The sequence below is a fragment of the Mauremys reevesii genome, linkage group 14, assembly GCF_016161935.1.
Source record: "Mauremys reevesii isolate NIE-2019 linkage group 14, ASM1616193v1, whole genome shotgun sequence".
Classification (NCBI taxonomy): Eukaryota; Metazoa; Chordata; order Testudines; family Geoemydidae; genus Mauremys; species Mauremys reevesii.
The window spans coordinates 938,830-958,024 of NC_052636.1; the positions used below are offsets into that span (position 1 = coordinate 938,830).

At 59.8% G+C, this 19,195-nt stretch overlaps 1 protein-coding gene across 2 annotated transcripts in view; it reads left to right on the plus strand.

The window, feature by feature from the left end:
- Nucleotides 1-17,524, plus strand: part of LOC120381810 (52 kDa repressor of the inhibitor of the protein kinase-like) — a 28,568-nt gene extending 11,044 nt beyond the window's left edge. For both annotated transcript variants that reach the window (XM_039499945.1, XM_039499946.1), the window contains exons 2-4: nucleotides 12,618-12,706; nucleotides 14,168-14,351; nucleotides 14,730-17,524. In XM_039499945.1, the coding sequence (XP_039355879.1) occupies nucleotides 14,751-17,399 (2,649 nt within the window). In that variant the 5' untranslated portion in view covers nucleotides 12,618-12,706; nucleotides 14,168-14,351; nucleotides 14,730-14,750 and the 3' untranslated portion in view covers nucleotides 17,400-17,524. The remainder of the gene's footprint in view (nucleotides 1-12,617; nucleotides 12,707-14,167; nucleotides 14,352-14,729) is intronic.
- Nucleotides 17,525-19,195: the final 1,671 nt, after the last annotated feature.

Consider the following 19,195-nt stretch of genomic DNA (forward strand, 5'->3'; position numbering starts at 1 on the left):
TCAGATCTGTGCCCTGGCGCCCTTGTCTGTGCTGGCGTCTGTCACTGGCTGAACCTCCCCGAGATCCCCGCCGCTCTGACTATCCAATACCGACACTCCCAGAGTGACCCGTCCCCGATTCTCCAGCGCGGGTCTCAGATCTGTGCCCTGGCGCCCCTTGTCTGTGCTGGCGTCTGTCACTGGCTGAACCTCCCCGCGATCCCCGTCGCTCTGACTATCCAATACCGACACTCCCAGAGTGACCCGTCCCCGATTCTCCAGCGCGGGTCTCAGATCTGTGCCCTGGCGCCCCTTGTCTGTGCTGGCGCCTGTCACTGGCTGAACCTCCCCGCGATCCCCGTCGCTCTGACTATCCAATACCGACACTCCCAGAGTGACCCGTCCCCCGATTCTCCAGCGGGTCTCAGATCTGTGCCCCTGGCGCCCCTTGTCTGTGCTGGCGTCTGTCACTGGCTGAACCTCCCCGCGATCCCCGTCGCTCTGACTATCCAATACCGACACTCCCAGAGTGACCCGTCCCCGATTCTCCAACGCGGTCTCAGATCTGTGCCCTGGCGCCCCTTGTCTGTGCTGGCGTCTGTCACTGGCTGAACCTCCCCGCGATCCCCGTCGCTCTGACTATCCAATACCGACACTCCCAGAGTGACCCGTGCCCCCGATTCTCCAGCGCGGGTCTCAGATCTGTGCCCTGGCGCCCCTTGTCTGTGCTGGCGTCTGTCACTGGCTGAACCTCCCCGCGATCCCCCCGTCGCTCTGACTATCCAATACCAACACACCCAGAGTGACCCCGGCCCCCGATTCTCCAACGCTGGTCTCAGATCTGTGCCCTGGCGCCCCTTGTCTGTGCTGGCGTCTGTCACTGGCTGAACCTCCCCGCGATCCCCGTCGCTCTGACTATCCAATACCGACACTCCCAGAGTGACCCCGTCCCCCCGATTCTCCAACGCGGGTCTCAGATCTGTGCCCTGGCGCCCTTGTCTGTGCTGGCATCTGTCACTGGCTGAACCTCCCCGCGATCCCCGTCGCTCTGACTATCCAATACCGACACTCCCAGAGTGACCCGTCCCCCGATTCTCCAACGCTGGTCTCAGATCTGTGCCCCTGGCGCCCCCGTGTCTGTGCTGGCGTCTGTCCCTGGCTGAACCTCCCCCGCGAGCCCCCCGTCGCTCTGACTATCCAATACCGACACTCCCAGAGTGACCCCGTCCCCCCGATTCTCCAACGCGGGTCTCAGATCTGTGCCCTGGCGCCCCTTGTCTGTGCTGGCGTCTGTCACTGGCTGAACCTCCCCGCGATCCCCGTCGCTCTGACTATCCAATACCGACACTCCCAGAGTGACCCGTCCCCACGATTCTCCAGCGCGGTCTCAGATCTGTGCCCCTGGCGCCCCTTGTCTGTGCTGGCGTCTGTCACTGGCTGAACCTCCCCGCGATCCCCGTCGCTCTGACTATCCAATACCGACACTCCCAGAGTGACCCGGTCCCCCCGATTCTCCAGCGCGGGTCTCAGATCTGTGCCCTGGCGCCCCTTGTCTGTGCTGGCGTCTGTCACTGGCTGAACCTCCCCGCGATCCCCGCCGCCTGACTATCCAATACCGACACTCCCAGAGTGACCCGTCCCCGATTCTCCAACGCTGGTCTCAGATCTGTGCCCTGGCGCCCCTTGTCTGTGCTGGCGTCTGTCACTGGCTGAACCTCCCCCGAGATCCCCCCGTCGCTCTGACTATCCAATACCGACACTCCCAGAGTGACCCCGTCCCCGATTCTCCAGCGCGGTCTCAGATCTGTGCCCTGGCGCCCTTGTCTGTGCTGGCGTCTGTCACTGGCTGAACCTCCCCCGCGATCCCACCGTCGCTCTGACTATCCAATACCGACACTCCCAGAGTGACCCCGCCCCCGATTCTCCAACGCTGGTCTCAGATCTGTGCCCTGGCGCCCCTGGTCTGTGCTGGCGTCTGTCACTGGCTGAACCTCCCCCGAGATCCCCCCGTCGCTCTGACTATCCAATACCGACACTCCCAGAGTGACCCCGTCCCCGATTCTCCAACGCGGGTCTCAGATCTGTGCCCTGGCGCCCCTTGTCTCTGCTGGCGTCTGTCACTGGCTGAACCTCCCCGAGATCCCCGCCGCTGTGACTATCCAATACCGACACTCCCAGAGTGACCCCGTCCCCGATTCTCCAACGCGGTCTCAGATCTGTGCCCTGGCGCCCCTTGTCTGTGCTGGCGTCTGTCACTGGCTGAACCTCCCCGCAATCCCCGTCGCTCTGACTATCCAATACCAACACTCCGATTCTCCAGCGGGTCTCAGATCTGTGCCCTTGGCGCCCCCTTGTCTGTGCTGGCGTCTGTCACTGGCTGAACCTCCCCCGAGATCCCCCCGTCGCTCTGACTATCCAATACCAACACTCCCAGAGTGACCCCGTCCCCCGATTCTCCAGCGGGTCTCAGATCTGTGCCCTGGCGCCCCTTGTCTGTGCTGGCGTCTGTCACTGGCTGAACCTCCCGAGATCCCCGTCGCTCTGACTATCCAATACCAACACTCCCAGAGTGACCCCGGCCCCCGATTCTCCAACGGGTCTCAGATCTGTGCCCTGGCGCCCCCTTGTCTGTGCTGGCGTCTGTCACTGGCTGAACCTCCCCCGAGATCCCCCCGTCGCTCTGACTATCCAATACCAACACTCCCAGAGTGACCCGTCCCCCGATTCTCCAACGGGTCTCAGATCTGTGCCCTTGGCGCCCCCTTGTCTGTGCTGGCGCCTGTCACTGGCTGAACCTCCCCGCGATCCCCGTCGCTCTGACTATCCAATACCGACACTCCCAGAGTGACCCCGTCCCCGATTCTCCAACGCGGGTCTCAGATCTGTGCCCCTGGCGCCCCTTGTCTGTGCTGGCGTCTGTCACTGGCTGAACCTCCCCCGATCCCCGTCGCTCTGACTATCCAATACCGACACTCCCAGAGTGACCCCGTCCCCCGATTCTCCAACGCGGGTCTCAGATCTGTGCCCTGGCGCCCCTTGTCTGTGCTGGCGTCTGTCACTGGCTGAACCTCCCCGCGATCCCCGTCGCTCTGACTATCCAATACCGACACTCCCAGAGTGACCCGTCCCCCGATTCTCCAACGCGGGTCTCAGATCTGTGCCCTGGCGCCCTTGTCTGTGCTGGCGTCTGTCACTGGCTGAACCTCCCCGCGATCCCCGTCGCTCTGACTATCCAATACCGACACTCCCAGAGTGACCCCGTCCCCGATTCTCCAACGCGGGTCTCAGATCTGTGCCCCTGGCGCCCCTTGTCTGTGCTGGCGTCTGTCACTGGCTGAACCTCCCCGCGATCCCCGTCGCTCTGACTATCCAATACCGACACTCCCAGAGTGACCCCGTCCCCCCGATTCTCCAGCGCGGGTCTCAGATCTGTGCCCCTGGCGCCCCCTTGTCTGTGCTGGCGTCTGTCACTGGCTGAACCTCCCCCGAGATCCCCCCGTCGCTCTGACTATCCAATACCGACACTCCCAGAGTGACCCCGTCCCCCCGATTCTCCAACGCGGGTCTCAGATCTGTGCCCCTGGCGCCCTTGTCTGTGCTGGCGTCTGTCACTGGCTGAACCTCCCCGCGATCCCCGTCGCTCTGACTATCCAATACCGACACTCCCAGAGTGACCCGTCCCCGATTCTCCAGCGGGTCTCAGATCTGTGCCCTGGCGCCCCCGTGTCTGTGCTGGCGCCTGTCACTGGCTGAACCTCCCCCGCGATCCCCCCGTCGCGCTGACTATCCAATACCGACACTCCCAGAGTGACCCCGTCCCCCCGATTCTCCAGCGCGGGTCTCAGATCTGTGCCCCTGGCGCCCCCTTGTCTGTGCTGGCGTCTGTCACTGGCTGAACCTCCCCCGCGATCCCCCCGTCGCTCTGACTATCCAATACCGACACTCCCAGAGTGACCCCGTCCCCCCGATTCTCCAGCGCGGGTCTCAGATCTGTGCCCCTGGCGCCCCCTTGTCTGTGCTGGCGTCTGTCACTGGCTGAACCTCCCCCGCGATCCCCGTCGCTCTGACTATCCAATACCGACACTCCCAGAGTGACCCGTCCCCCGATTCTCCAACGCGGGTCTCAGATCTGTGCCCCTGGCGCCCCTTGTCTGTGCTGGCGTCTGTCACTGGCTGAACCTCCCCGCGATCCCCGTCGCTCTGACTATCCAATACCGACACTCCCAGAGTGACCCGTCCCCCGATTCTCCAGCGGGTCTCAGATCTGTGCCCCTGGCGCCCCTTGTCTGTGCTGGCGTCTGTCACTGGCTGAACCTCCCCCGAGATCCCCCCGTCGCTCTGACTATCCAATACCGACACTCCCAGAGTGACCCCGTCCCCCCGATTCTCCAACGCGGGTCTCAGATCTGTGCCCCTGGCGCCCCCTTGTCTGTGCTGGCGTCTGTCACTGGCTGAACCTCCCCCGCGATCCCCCCGTCGCTCTGACTATCCAATACCAACACTCCCAGAGTGACCCCGTCCCCCCGATTCTCCAACGCGGGTCTCAGATCTGTGCCCCTGGCGCCCCCTTGTCTGTGCTGGCGTCTGTCACTGGCTGAACCTCCCCGCGATCCCCGTCGCTCTGACTATCCAATACCAACACTCCCAGAGTGACCCGTCCCCGATTCTCCAACGCGGTCTCAGATCTGTGCCCCTGGCGCCCCTTGTCTGTGCTGGCGTCTGTCACTGGCTGAACCTCCCCGCGATCCCCGTCGCTCTGACTATCCAATACCGACACTCCCAGAGTGACCCGTCCCCCGATTCTCCAACGCGGGTCTCAGATCTGTGCCCTGGCGCCCCTTGTCTGTGCTGGCGTCTGTCACTGGCTGAACCTCCCCGCGATCCCCGTCGCTCTGACTATCCAATACCGACACTCCCAGAGTGACCCCGTCCCCGATTCTCCAGCGGGTCTCAGATCTGTGCCCCCTGGCGCCCCCTTGTCTGTGCTGGCGTCTGTCACTGGCTGAACCTCCCCGCGATCCCCGTCGCTCTGACTATCCAATACCGACACTCCCAGAGTGACCCGTCCCCCGATTCTCCAGCGGGTCTCAGATCTGTGCCCCTGGCGCCCCTTGTCTGTGCTGGCGTCTGTCACTGGCTGAACCTCCCCGCGATCCCCGTCGCTCTGACTATCCAATACCGACACTCCCAGAGTGACCCGTCCCCCGATTCTCCAACGCGGGTCTCAGATCTGTGCCCCTGGCGCCCCTTGTCTGTGCTGGCGTCTGTCACTGGCTGAACCTCCCCGCGATCCCCGTCGCTCTGACTATCCAATACCAACACTCCCAGAGTGACCCCGTCCCCGATTCTCCAACGCGGGTCTCAGATCTGTGCCCTGGCGCCCCTTGTCTGTGCTGGCGTCTGTCACTGGCTGAACCTCCCCGCGATCCCCGTCGCTCTGACTATCCAATACCAACACTCCCAGAGTGACCCCGTCCCCCCGATTCTCCAACGCGGTCTCAGATCTGTGCCCCTGGCGCCCCCTTGTCTGTGCTGGCGTCTGTCACTGGCTGAACCTCCCCGCGATCCCCGTCGCTCTGACTATCCAATACCGACACTCCCAGAGTGACCCCGTCCCCCGATTCTCCAGCGCTGGTCTCAGATCTGTGCCCCTGGCGCCCCTTGTCTGTGCTGGCGTCTGTCACTGGCTGAACCTCCCCGCGATCCCCGTCGCTCTGACTATCCAATACCGACACTCCCAGAGTGACCCGTCCCCCGATTCTCCAACGCGGGTCTCAGATCTGTGCCCTGGCGCCCCTTGTCTGTGCTGGCGTCTGTCACTGGCTGAACCTCCCCGCGATCCCCGTCGCTCTGACTATCCAATACCGACACTCCCAGAGTGACCCGTCCCCCGATTCTCCAACGCGGGTCTCAGATCTGTGCCCTGGCCCCCTTGTCTGTGCTGGCGTCTGTCACTGGCTGAACCTCCCCCGCGATCCCCCCGTCGCTCTGACTATCCAATAACCACACTCCCAGAGTGACCCGTCCCCCGATTCTCCAACGCGGGTCTCAGATCTGTGCCCTGGCGCCCCCTTGTCTGTGCTGGCGTCTGTCACTGGCTGAACCTCCCCCGCGATCCCCCCGTCGCTCTGACTATCCAATACCAACACACCCAGAGTGACCCGTCCCCCGATTCTCCAGCGCTGGTCTCAGATCTGTGCCCCTGGCGCCCCTTGTCTGTGCCGGCGTCTGTCACTGGCTGAACCTCCCCCGAGATCCCCCCGTCGCGCTGACTCTCCAATACCGACACTCCCAGAGTGACCCCGTCCCCCCGATTCTCCAACGCGGGTCTCAGATCTGTGCCCCTGGCGCCCCCTTGTCTGTGCTGGCGTCTGTCACTGGCTGAACCTCCCCCGCGATCCCCCCGTCGCTCTGACTATCCAATACCAACACTCCCAGAGTGACCCCGTCCCCCCGATTCTCCAGCGCGGGTCTCAGATCTGTGCCCCTGGCGCCCCCTTGTCTGTGCTGGCGTCTGTCACTGGCTGAACCTCCCCCGCGATCCCCCCGTCGCTCTGACTATCCAATACCGACACTCCCAGAGTGACCCCGTCCCCCCGATTCTCCAACGCGGGTCTCAGATCTGTGCACCTGGCGCCCCCTTGTCTGTGCTGGCGTCTGTCACTGGCTGAACCTCCCCCGAGATCCCCCCGTCGCTCTGACTATCCAATACCGACACTCCCAGAGTGACCCCGTCCCCCCGATTCTCCAGCGCGGGTCTCAGATCTGTGCCCCTGGCGCCCCTTGTCTGTGCTGGCGTCTGTCACTGGCTGAACCTCCCCGCGATCCCCGTCGCTCTGACTATCCAATACCGACACTCCCAGAGTGACCCGTCCCCCGATTCTCCAACGGGTCTCAGATCTGTGCCCTGGCGCCCCTTGTCTGTGCTGGCGTCTGTCACTGGCTGAACCTCCCCGCGATCCCCGTCGCTCTGACTATCCAATACCGACACTCCCAGAGTGACCCGTCCCCCGATTCTCCAACGGGTCTCAGATCTGTGCCCCTGGCGCCCCTTGTCTGTGCTGGCGTCTGTCACTGGCTGAACCTCCCGCGATCCCCGTCGCTCTGACTATCCAATACCGACACTCCCAGAGTGACCCGTCCCCCGATTCTCCAACGCGGGTCTCAGATCTGTGCCCCTGGCGCCCCTTGTCTGTGCTGGCGTCTGTCACTGGCTGAACCTCCCCGCGATCCCCGTCGCTCTGACTATCCAATACCGACACTCCCAGAGTGACCCCGTCCCCGATTCTCCAACGGGTCTCAGATCTGTGCCCTGGCGCCCCCTTGTCTGTGCTGGCGTCTGTCACTGGCTGAACCTCCCCGCGATCCCCGTCGCTCTGACTATCCAATACCGACACTCCCAGAGTGACCCCGTCCCCCCGATTCTCCAACGCGGGTCTCAGATCTGTGCCCTGGCGCCCCCTTGTCTGTGCTGGCGTCTGTCACTGGCTGAACCTCCCGCGATCCCCGTCGCTCTGACTATCCAATACCGACACTCCCAGAGTGACCCGTCCCCCGATTCTCCAACGCGGGTCTCAGATCTGTGCCCTGGCGCCCCTTGTCTGTGCTGGCGTCTGTCACTGGCTGAACCTCCCCGCGATCCCCGTCGCTCTGACTATCCAATACCAACACTCCCAGAGTGACCCCGTCCCCGATTCTCCAACGCGGGTCTCAGATCTGTGCCCCTGGCGCCCCTTGTCTGTGCTGGCGTCTGTCACTGGCTGAACCTCCCCGCGATCCCCGTCGCTCTGACTATCCAATACCAACACTCCCAGAGTGACCCCGTCCCCCCGATTCTCCAACGCTGGTCTCAGATCTGTGCCCCTGGCGCCCCTTGTCTGTGCTGGCGTCTGTCACTGGCTGAACCTCCCCGCGATCCCCGTCGCTCTGACTATCCAATACCAACACTCCCAGAGTGACCCGTCCCCGATTCTCCAGCGGGTCTCAGATCTGTGCCCTGGCGCCCCTTGTCTGTGCTGGCGTCTGTCACTGGCTGAACCTCCCGCGATCCCCGTCGCTCTGACTATCCAATACCGACACTCCCAGAGTGACCCGTCCCCCGATTCTCCAGCGCGGGTCTCAGATCTGTGCCCCTGGCGCCTCCTTGTCTGTGCTGGCGTCTGTCACTGGGTGATCATGCCTCTCGATGCCCCCGTCGCTCTGACTATCCAATACCGACACTCCCAGAGTGACCCCGTCCCCCCGATTCTCCAGCGCGGGTCTCAGATCTGTGCCCCTGGCGCCCCCTTGTCTGTGCTGGCGTCTGTCACTGGCTGAACCTCCCCCGCGATCCTCCCGTCGCTCTGACTATCCAATACCGACACTCCCAGAGTGACCCCGTCCCCCCGATTCTCCAACGCGGGTCTCAGATCTGTGCCCCTGGCGCCCCTTGTCTGTGCTGGCGTCTGTCACTGGCTGAACCTCCCCGCGATCCCCTGTCGCTCTGACTATCCAATACCAACACTCCCAGAGTGACCCCGTCCCCCGATTCTCCAACGCTGGTCTCAGATCTGTGCCCCTGGCGCCCCTTGTCTGTGCTGGCGTCTGTCACTGGCTGAACCTCCCGCGATCCCCGTCGCTCTGACTATCCAATACCAACACTCCCAGAGTGACCCCGTCCCCCGATTCTCCAACGCGGGTCTCAGATCTGTGCCCTGGCGCCCTTGTCTGTGCTGGCGTCTGTCACTGGCTGAACCTCCCCCGCGATCCCCCCGTCGCTCTGACTATCCAATACCGACACTCCCAGAGTGACCCGTCCCCCGATTCTCCAACGCTGGTCTCAGATCTGTGCCCCTGGCGCCCCTTGTCTGTGCTGGCGTCTGTCACTGGCTGAACCTCCCCGCGATCCCCGTCGCTCTGACTATCCAATACCGACACTCCCAGAGTGACCCCGTCCCCGATTCTCCAGCGCGGGTCTCAGATCTGTGCCCCTGGCGCCCCTTGTCTGTGCTGGCGTCTGTCACTGGCTGAACCTCCCGCGATCCCCGTCGCTCTGACTATCCAATACCGACACTCCCAGAGTGACCCCGTCCCCCCGATTCTCCAGCTGGTCTCAGATCTGTGCCCTGGCGCCCCCTTGTCTGTGCTGGCGTCTGTCACTGGCTGAACCTCCCCCGCGAACCCCCCGTCGCGCTGACTATACAAAACCGACACGCCCAGAGTGACCCGTCCCCCGATTCTCCAGCGGGTCTCAGATCTGTGCCCTGGCGCCCCTTGTCTGTGCTGGCGTCTGTCACTGGCTGAACCTCCCGCGATCCCCGTCGCTCTGACTATCCAATACCGACACTCCCAGAGTGACCCCGTCCCCTGATTCTCCAGCGCGGGTCTCAGATCTGTGCCCCTGGCGCCCCCTTGTCTGTGCTGGCGTCTGTCACTGGGTGAACCTCCCCCGCGACCCCCCCGTCGCTCTGACTATCCAATACCGACACTCCCAGAGTGACCCCGTCCCCCCGATTCTCCAACGCTGGTCTCAGATCTGTGCCCTGGCCCCCTTGTCTGTGCCGGCGTCTGTCACTGGCTGAACCTCCCCCGAGATCCCCCCGTCGCTCTGACTATCCAGTACCAACACTCCCAGAGTGACCCCGTCCCCGATTCTCCAACGCTGGTCTCAGATCTGTGCCCTGGCGCCCCTTGTCTGTGCTGGCGTCTGTCACTGGCTGAACCTCCCGCGATCCCCGTCGCTCTGACTATCCAATACCAACACTCCCAGAGTGACCCCGTCCCCCCGATTCTCCAACGCGGGTCTCAGATCTGTGCCCCTGGCGCCGCGTTGTCTGTGCTGGCGTCTGTCACTGGCTGAACCTCCCCGAGATCCCCGTCGCTCTGACTATCCAATACCGACACTCCCAGAGTGACCCGTCCCCCCGATTCTCCAACGCGGGTCTCAGATCTGTGCCCTGGCGCCCCCTTGTCTGTGCTGGCGTCTGTCACTGGCTGAACCTCCCCCGCGATCCCCCCGTCGCTCTGACTATCCAATACCAACACTCCCAGAGTGACCCCGTCCCCCCGATTCTCCAGCGCGGGTCTCAGATCTGTGCCCCTGGCGCCCCCTTGTCTGTGCTGGCGCCTGTCACTGGCTGAACCTCCCCCGCGATCCCCCCGTCGCTCTGACTATCCAATACCGACACTCCCAGAGTGACCCCGTCCCCCCGATTCTCCAACGCGGGTCTCAGATCTGTGCCCCTGGCGCCCCCTTGTCTGTGCTGGCGTCTGTCACTGGCTGAAGCTCCCCCGCGATCCCCCCGTCGCTCTGACTATCCAATACCGACACTCCCAGAGTGACCCCGTCCCCGATTCTCCAGCGCGGGTCTCAGATCTGTGCCCTGGCGCCCCCTTGTCTGTGCTGGCGTCTGTCACTGGCTGAACCTCCCCGCGATCCCCGTCGCTCTGACTATCCAATACCGACACTCCCAGAGTGACCCGTCCCCCGATTCTCCAACGCTGGTCTCAGATCTGTGCCCTGGCGCCCCTTGTCTGTGCTGGCGTCTGTCACTGGCTGAACCTCCCGCGATCCCCGTCGCTCTGACTATCCAATACCGACACTCCCAGAGTGACCCCGTCCCCCCGATTCTCCAACGCTGGTCTCAGATCTGTGCCCTGGCGCCCCTTTGTCTGTGCTGGCGTCTGTCACTGGCTGAACCTCCCCGATCCCCTGTCGCTCTGACTATCCAATACCGACACTCCCAGAGTGACCCCGTCCCCGATTCTCCAACGCTGGTCTCAGATCTGTGCCCTGGCGCCCCTTGTCTGTGCTGGCGTCTGTCACTGGCTGAACCTCCCCCGCGATCCCCCCGTCGCTCTGACTATCCAATACCGACACTCCCAGAGTGACCCCGTCCCCCCGATTCTCCCACGCGGGTCTCAGATCTGTGCCCTGGCGCCCCTTGTCTGTGCTGGCGTCTGTCACTGGCTGAACCTCCCCGATCCCCGCTCTGACTATCCAATACCGACACTCCCAGAGTGACCCGTCCCCGATTCTCCAACGCGGGTCTCAGATCTGTGCCCCTGGCGCCCCCTTGTCTGTGCTGGCGTCTGTCACTGGCTGAACCTCCCCCGCGATCCCCCCGTCGCTCTGACTATCCAATACCGACACTCCCAGAGTGACCCCGTCCCCCGATTCTCCAGCACGGGTCTCAGATCTGTGCCCACGGCGCCCCCTTGTCTCTCTTCACTCATCGGATACTGATGGGAAACCCACTCAGCTTTCGCCTCATCTCCACCACTGACATCACCACCCATTTGTCACTTCTCGAATTTACAAAACTAGATCCACATTCCTCACATTTCTGCCCTTTTCTCTTCCGTTTCTGAACATTGACTCAGAGCTCAGGTTTGCCTCTTTCTATGTCGTTATCAAACGGCAATTAAAAATCCTGCACTTTAAGTGGGTTAAATTGTACCAGGATCATCTTTCCTCCTCTCCTGTGAATGTCATTTCTTCCCTCCGTTAGCTCTGTTGAAAGGTTTGCCCATGAAAGGGACCAGCCACATCTTTAATACCCGTCCAAGCCAGAGGCCTCCCCCTGTTTGGGGTGATCAGTGGGTCCTGGCTGGTAGCAGGAGAGTTGGCTGGACGCTTTTCTCTGCTCCAGCCGACACGGGATGAGGAGGTCGCTCTGAGTGCAGCGAGGGCCCAGAAGTTTCCCAAACCCCCTGACAAAGTGTCTCCATCACAGGCTGCTTCCCCCTGCGCTAAGATGCAGCCACCTCTGGGGTGGATCCACGGTGGCCATTATTTGCTAGTGACAGGCCATGGACGTGTCTTCACTATTTTGGCCTTTCAGGCCTTCCCTTCCCCTGTTAAAGATGCACCCCCCAGGGCTCCCTCTGCCTGTGTGAGTGGCCAGCAGAGGCGGGTGGTAACTTTCTATCCACGTATCAAACACCGTGAGGTGAAACCACCAGCAGATTTTGCTTCTCTCTCCTCTGGAAAACTGCAGGGACTTCCGGTTCTGTGGGGAAAATTCTCGCCCTGAGTCCTTGTCCCAGATCTGGGGCTGAGGGAGGTGGGAAGGGGGTTAGGAGCCCACCCAGTGATCTGCTGAAGAGGATTCTGGCCTCCTCCTTCTGAACTGAGCTTCTGGTGTCATTGAGACCAGCGTTAATCCGGAGTCACTGCAAGGAAAGACAGGGAGTGACCTGAACACCTGTCCCTCTGGGGAGGGGGTTCACTAGCTGCTCTCCCCACAGGTTCTGGCTGTTGCTAAAGGAGGGACGGCGGCTCAAACGCTCTGTCCTGGATATTAGGATTCAGCGTCCTGGGTCAGAGGCTGCAGCCTCCATTGTGATCTGGGAGAAGCAAGGCCAGTTCCTGACTCCATATGCCCTGAGCTGGGGTGTGCACTGCTCGGGGGTCAGTGTCAGGGGTGAGCCCCCAAAGTGACTCCTGGTTCTGCTCTTTCCTGGGGGGTTAAACGGTGGGGGCTTTGCCTGGCAGGAGGGGCCAGGCCTGCACCGCAATGAAGCGATGGAGCATGTTCCCAGCACGGCAGAATCTGGGGTGTCTGTCTGCAGGGAAAGGGAAATCTGGGGGAATCGGGAGGTGAAATGAACTGAAGCCTGTTCTGAAACCTCCACCACTGCCCTTCTCGCCCTGCCAGGCTGCAGAGTGTCGCCCACGTCTCGCTCCCGCTGATCCCACCTTCCCTTGGGACAGGGCAGAGAAGTGACTGCAGTGGAGTCAGTCCAGGTAGGGATTATCGGGGGGTTGCTGGTGGGTTCCTGCAGGAGGGAGGGGGCAGCAAACACACAGAAGATGGGAGGGTTTGCACAGTCCGGTCTGGAGGTTGGAGCGGGGCAGGAAATTCACAGCGTGGGGAAGGGAGGAGGCCAGGGGGTGGCAGACCTGCTGGGGTCTGTTTAACGAGTGGCCTAGATTCTAGGACCAGGCTGTAGTGGCGGCAGGGCGGCTTCAGGCTGATTCCCCTGAGCCGGGCCCCGTGCCCAAGCCCCAGTCTGGGGTACTGGCAAGAGCCGGGGTGCCGCACCGGGGCGGCCCAGCTTCCCCGGGGGCAATTTAAAGGGCCTGGGGCTCCAGCAATACCCCCAGAGCCCTGGGGTGGGGCTGCGGGGCTCTGGGGGCTATTTAAAAAGTCCCGGGCTCCAGCTCCTCTGCCGCCCCGTCCCTTTAAATAGCCGCGGGAGCCCCGCCACTTCCCCAGGGTCCTGCAGCTGTTTACAGGGCCGGGACGGTGGAAGCAGGGGAGCCCCCGGCCCTTTAAATAGCCCCTCAGCCCCGGGCTGCTGCAGCTACCCTGGTGGGGGAGGGAGGAGGAGGGGACACTTACAGTACAGGGTAGGCTGTACCCCCTGTCCCCGCACCCCCTGCCCTGCCCACACCAGCCCCCGTCTGCAGCGAGCCCTGAAGCCCCTGCCCTGCCCACAGCCAGCCCCTGCCGCACCCCTTGCGCTGGCTCCAGCCAGCCCCTGCCGCACCCCTCTGCCTGAAGCCAGCCAGTCTCTCACTCCTCTGTCTCCAGCCCTGCCAACCCCTGCTGCACCCCCCTGCAGCCCTGCCTGAAGCCAATCAGCCCCCCACACACCCCTGCCTGCACCCCCTGCCCTGCCTCCAGCCAGCCCCGCACCCCTTGCCCTGCCTGCAGCCAGACCTTACCTCCGATCAGCCTCTGCCCTGCCTCCAGCCAGCCCCATGGCCACTGGTGCCTGCAGTTCCCAGGGCACTAACCCTGCACACCTGCTTCAATGGGGGGGGCAGGGAGCAGCTGGGACCCCACATGTGCACACCCGAGGGTGACCAGACAGCAAGAGTGGAAAATCGGGATGGGGGGGGTAATAGGAGCCTAGATAAGAAAAAGACCCAAAAATCGGGACTGTCCCTATAAAATGGGGACATCTGGTCACCCTAGCACACCCCCAGGGAGTGGCGGGGACCCACACGTGTGAAACGGAGCTCAGTTCTAGTTCAGGCCCATCTGTTAAAAACAGAACTTTAGGGGGGGTTCACATAAATCTGTATTTTCCCAGACATGTCAGGCTTTTTGGGGTCTTAAATCGCCATCCAGGAGGAATTTTTAAATTTAAAATTTTTAAATTTTAAAAATTCCTCCCGGGAAAATACGGCCATATGGTGATGCTATTGGTACAAAAAATACAGACTGTGGCACATCCCTTAAATCAGAACTTTTTATAGGGAACCGGTTGCTAAGATTTTAGCAGCTCATCACTGCCCTCAGCCCCGGCCACAGCGTACAGCCCGTGTTTGGGTCACGCCCTGACGTCACGGCTGCATTCGGAACGAGGCAACCCAGAGCTGCTCGGCAAGCTGTCACATAGCTCCTCTTCCTGTCTTGCAAGGGTTAGCTGCATTTTTACTGGTAAGTTGAACTTAACCATGGTTATAAATTGTCTCTGTAATAATAATTACGTCCTACGCGTTAGCTGGCCCCAGCTGATTCCGCGATGCGAAAACACTTATAACAACGCGTTGTTTTGGTATTCCACATACTTAAAATATCATCAATGAACTGTGTTATTCACTTGCTGCTTTAAGACTTTAGTTCATTACTGTTGCAAATATATATTTTAAAACTGATTAGGCCTATTGTCTTAATTTCATCTAATATAAAAAACCGGAAATATTTTATACATTTTTATAAAATAAACATTATTGAAGAAACTCAGTTGTACAACTATCACAACATACATTATTTTCCTAATATGAAAGTGAAAATCTATAATTAATATTCCTTTAGAATGTGGTGACATCTATCAATATGGGTAAGAGATCGAGAGACCTTGGTAGAAAGTACCCAAGTGGGAGTAAGAAACGAGCCATCTACAAGGCAAAGGCAGTTGAAAGAGAGAAGCAAAAGGGTGCGTTAAGCAAGTATTTTAGCAGACCTGATTCTGCTGTTGAGCCGGAAGAGCTCAGTGAAGACGCAGACATGGCTGAAAATCCTCCAGTAGAACATACGACGCAGACAGAGAACGACAGCAGCGGCGAAGACTTTGAAGAGCGAAATCAGTCTGAAGAAGACCCTCAGGACCGTCCCGGTGAGGAGAAGACTACAACAAGGGCTGTAACTGGTGCTGAAGGTCAAGAATGCTGGTCTGATAATCAAGGTGCAGGTGGTTTAGATCCAGAGCAGAAAGGCAACTTCAACTCTGCTGAGCAGATAGAAATATCTGATGATCCCGCAGCTTGGCCAGAATACATTAGCCAGCGTCTCCGGGAGTATTTACTAAAACAAGGGCCACCTAAAATTATTGTGGAAGATTTCCCTAAAAATAAGATTGGGAAACACTTTTCAAAGTTTCACTGCCAAAGGAAACTTTCAAATGGTGAAACTGTACCTCGTCCATGGGTGATCTACTCCGTGTCAGCCGACAAGATCTTTTGTTATTACTGTAAGGTTTTGTGCAATAATGTGACAAGTTCCTTAGCATCTGATGGTTTTAATGACTGGTCTAATATTCATACGAGATTGGCTGAGCACGAAAACTCAAAAGGACATTTACAAGCTGTGCTTACTTGCTGCGACCTTCAGCAAAGGTTATCTGCTGAAAAAGCCACTGACGCAAAACAACCAAAATTTACTGACCAAGAAGCAAGACGCTGGCATCAAGTTTTTGAGAGGCTAGTTGCCGTCGTTCAGCTGCTAGCGGAACGAAACTTATCATTTCATGGATCTGATGAACAGCTGGGAACATCGTACAATGGAAATTTTCTCGGAGTGATTGAATTACTGGGAAAGTTTGACCCAGTGATGCAGGAACATTTACGAAGAATCACGAACAAAGAAATACATGACCATTATTTAGGAAACAACATTCAAAACGAACTTGTTAGTATTGTAGGGAACGCTGTTAAGCGTGAAATAATAGCTCGAGTGAAGGCTGCTAAGTATTTTGCTATTATACTCGACTGCACTTCTGACAGTCACCAAGAACAAATGTCATTGACAATTAGGTATGTGGCTGATGGTGCATCCCCAAATATTCCGGCAGGAGTATATGAACATTTCATTAAGTTCATAGTAGTAGAAAGCAGCACAGGTGACTATTTGTACAATATCCTTATAAGTGAACTCGAAGACCTGGGATTGGACGTTGCAAATATCCGTGGGCAGGGCTTTGACAGCGGCGCGACTATGAAGGGAAACGTCTCAGGTGTCCAAGCACGACTTCTGAAAACAAACCCAAGAGCTTTTTGTACACCAGTTGAATGTCACAACTATCATCTCATTTTGGGAGATGTGGCCAAAACATGCCGTGATGTGATGAGTTTCTTTGGAGCCCTGCAGCGTATTTACGTCCTTTTTTCTGCATCTACTAAAAGCTGGACTGTTCTTAGCAAACACGTTACTGGCCTTTCGGTCAAGCCTCTTTGCGAAACACGATGGGAATGTAGAATGCAAAGCGTCCAGGCTCTGCGGTACCAAGCAGGGGAGTTTTACGATGCACTCGTAGAGGTAGCAGAAAGAACGGATGATGCTCAAGCGAAATATGAAGCTGAATCGCTGGCTATTGAAATGAAGGATTATAAGTTTTTGGTTTCGCTAGTTTTCTGGCATGATTTACTGTCTCAAGTGAATTTTGTGAGCAAAGAGCTGCAGCGTGATACAATGGATATTTCTGCAGGAATTTCTTCAGTCGAAAAGCTTTGTAACCGGTTAAAAACGTACAGAGAGAAGGGTTTTCAAGAAGTGTTAATTGGTGCCAATGAGCTTGCCGAGGATCTAGATGTGACTCCAGTATTCCAGACTAAACGTTTGCGCAAACGAAAAAACCAATTTGAGTCCGAGTCTGCAGACGAGCCCTTTTCTGATCCAAACGAAGCTTACAGAGAGCAGTGCTTCAATCACGTCTTAGACAAAGCCTTACAGGCGCTCGAACCAAGCGTTGAACAGTTACAAAAGCATGAGAGTTTATTTGGATTTTTATGCGAATTCAAAACTCTTCCCAAGGACGCCATACGAAAAGCTGCTGCCGATCTGGAACTCGCACTGACAGCTGTGAAACTAGTGCAGGAAAACGAACACGTTTCAAGTGTAAAATCAGTTGACATAAATGGCGACATGCTTTGTGCAGAACTGGAAGCATTAAAGCCAGTTCTTCCGTCTGATTGTAGAACCCCCCTACAGATGCTTCAATTTCTTGCATATAATAACCGCTCAACAACATTCCCAAATTTATTTATCGCAATTCGAATCTTCCTGACTATTCCGGAAACTGTAGCCTCAGGAGAGAGGAGCGTCTCCAAGTTAAATCTCATTAAAGCATATCTGCGATCAACGATGCAGGAAGACCGATTCAACAGCTTGGCAATCATGTCGATTGAAGGCGACGTGATGAGGAGCTTACAGTTAGGCCACGTACTGAAAGAGTTTGCTGAAGAAATGGCAAGGAAGAGAAAGCTTTAAAAGCATGTAGGTGAGGTGTACGAGGACGTTCCTCTTAACCAACTGGATAGTTATAATCCATGACGCAATGTACAGAATATGTCATTTTGTTGTTGTTTATATAGTTATGGAAAGTAAATAATACATGGAAGAAATGAAAGGCTTTTTTTTACATGGTTTTTTTAAATCATCCCTGCCGGGGCCCCGCTGAAAGTGTTCGAATTGGGCCCCCCCTTCCTAAAGCCGGCCCTGAGCGGTGGTGTCATCGTCCCTCCCCGTCTGGGTCGGGGGGAGGCCGCAGCACCTGCCTCGTCTCAGGGGCATTAGCAGCCCAGGGGTCAGTGTCCCGACCCCAGTCAGTATCTGGGTTGTGATCCTCAGGCAGGAGCAGGGCCCCCCAGGAGCGGGGCAGAGCGGGGAACAGTCCAGCACCCTGGCTTTGGCAGGTGAACCCTGGCCTGGGGTGGGGGGCCCGGGGCTACCCGAATCAACCAGGGCCCAGGGCCTAACCGTGGTGGAGTGATCCACCGCTGGGTCAGCAGGGAGCCCAGCCGCAGTGCACTGACTGCGCTCCAGGCTGCCTCCCCTCCCCTCCCCTCGGGGTGCGCCTGGACCAGCGGGGGTCCGCTCCGGTCTGCCCGGGGCTGGTAGCCAGTGGCCGTCACGGCAGCTCCCCGGGTTCCTCCGGCAGCAGGGCGTCTCTTGGCACCGCAGCCTGGAGCTACCAGGATGCGTCTGTCTCCGCTCCAGCCGAGCTCGGGGCTCCGGCTTTTCTACTTCCAGTTCCACCATCCACTGCTGGGTCAGAGGGAGCCCCCCGGCCCCCCTACAGGGGCTGCAGCTCTCCCTGGCTGCTCTGCCCTCCCCTCCGGAGGGACGCGGCCCCCACCGCCATCCCTGGGGTCTCCTGGCTGCCGCTGGCTGCCCTGCCCTGGGGAGGGACGCGGCCCCCACCGCCATCCCTGGGGTCTCCTGGCTGCCCTGCCCTCCCCTCCGGAGGGACGCGGCCCCCACCGCCATCCCTGGGGTCTCCTGGCTGCCCTGCCCTGGGGAGGGACCCGGCCCCCACCGCCATCCCTGGGGTCTCCTGGCTGCCCTGCCCTGGGGAGGGACCCGGCCCCCACCGCCATCCCTGGGGTCTCCTGGCTGCCCTCCCCTGCCCTCCCCTCCGGAGGGATGCGGCCCCCACCGCCATCCCTGGGGTCTCCTGGCTGCCCTGCCCTGCCCTCCCCTCCCCTCCGGAGGGACGCGGCCCCCACCGCCATCCCTGGGGTCTCCTGGCTGCTCTGCCCTCCCCTCCGGAGGGACGCGGCCCCCACCGCCATCCCTGGGGTCTCCTGGCTGCCCTGCCCTGCCCTGCCCTGGGGAGGGACGCGGCCCCCACCGCCATCCCTGGGGTCTCCTGGCTGCTCTGCCCTGCCCTCCCCTCCGGAGGGACGCGGCCCCCACCGCCATCCCTGGGGTCTCCTGGCTGCCCTGCCCTGCCCTCCCCTCCCCTCCGGAGGGACGCGGCCCCCACCGCCATCCCTGGGGTCTCCTGGCTGCTCTGCCCTCCCCTCCGGAGGGACGCGGCCCCCACCGCCATCCCTGGGGTCTCCTGGCTGCCCTGCCCTGCCCTGCCCTGCCCTGGGGAGGGACGCGGCCCCCACCGCCATCCCTGGGGTCTCCTGGCTGCCGCTGCTGCTTCGGAGCCGCCCGCTGGGGTGCAGGAGGAGTCCCAGGACGGCTGCAGGACACGGGGACGGGGTTTGTGGCCGGACTGAGGGACTCTCCCAGCCCTGCTGCTGTGCTGGTGGTAGCTACTGCTGTTGTGGGGA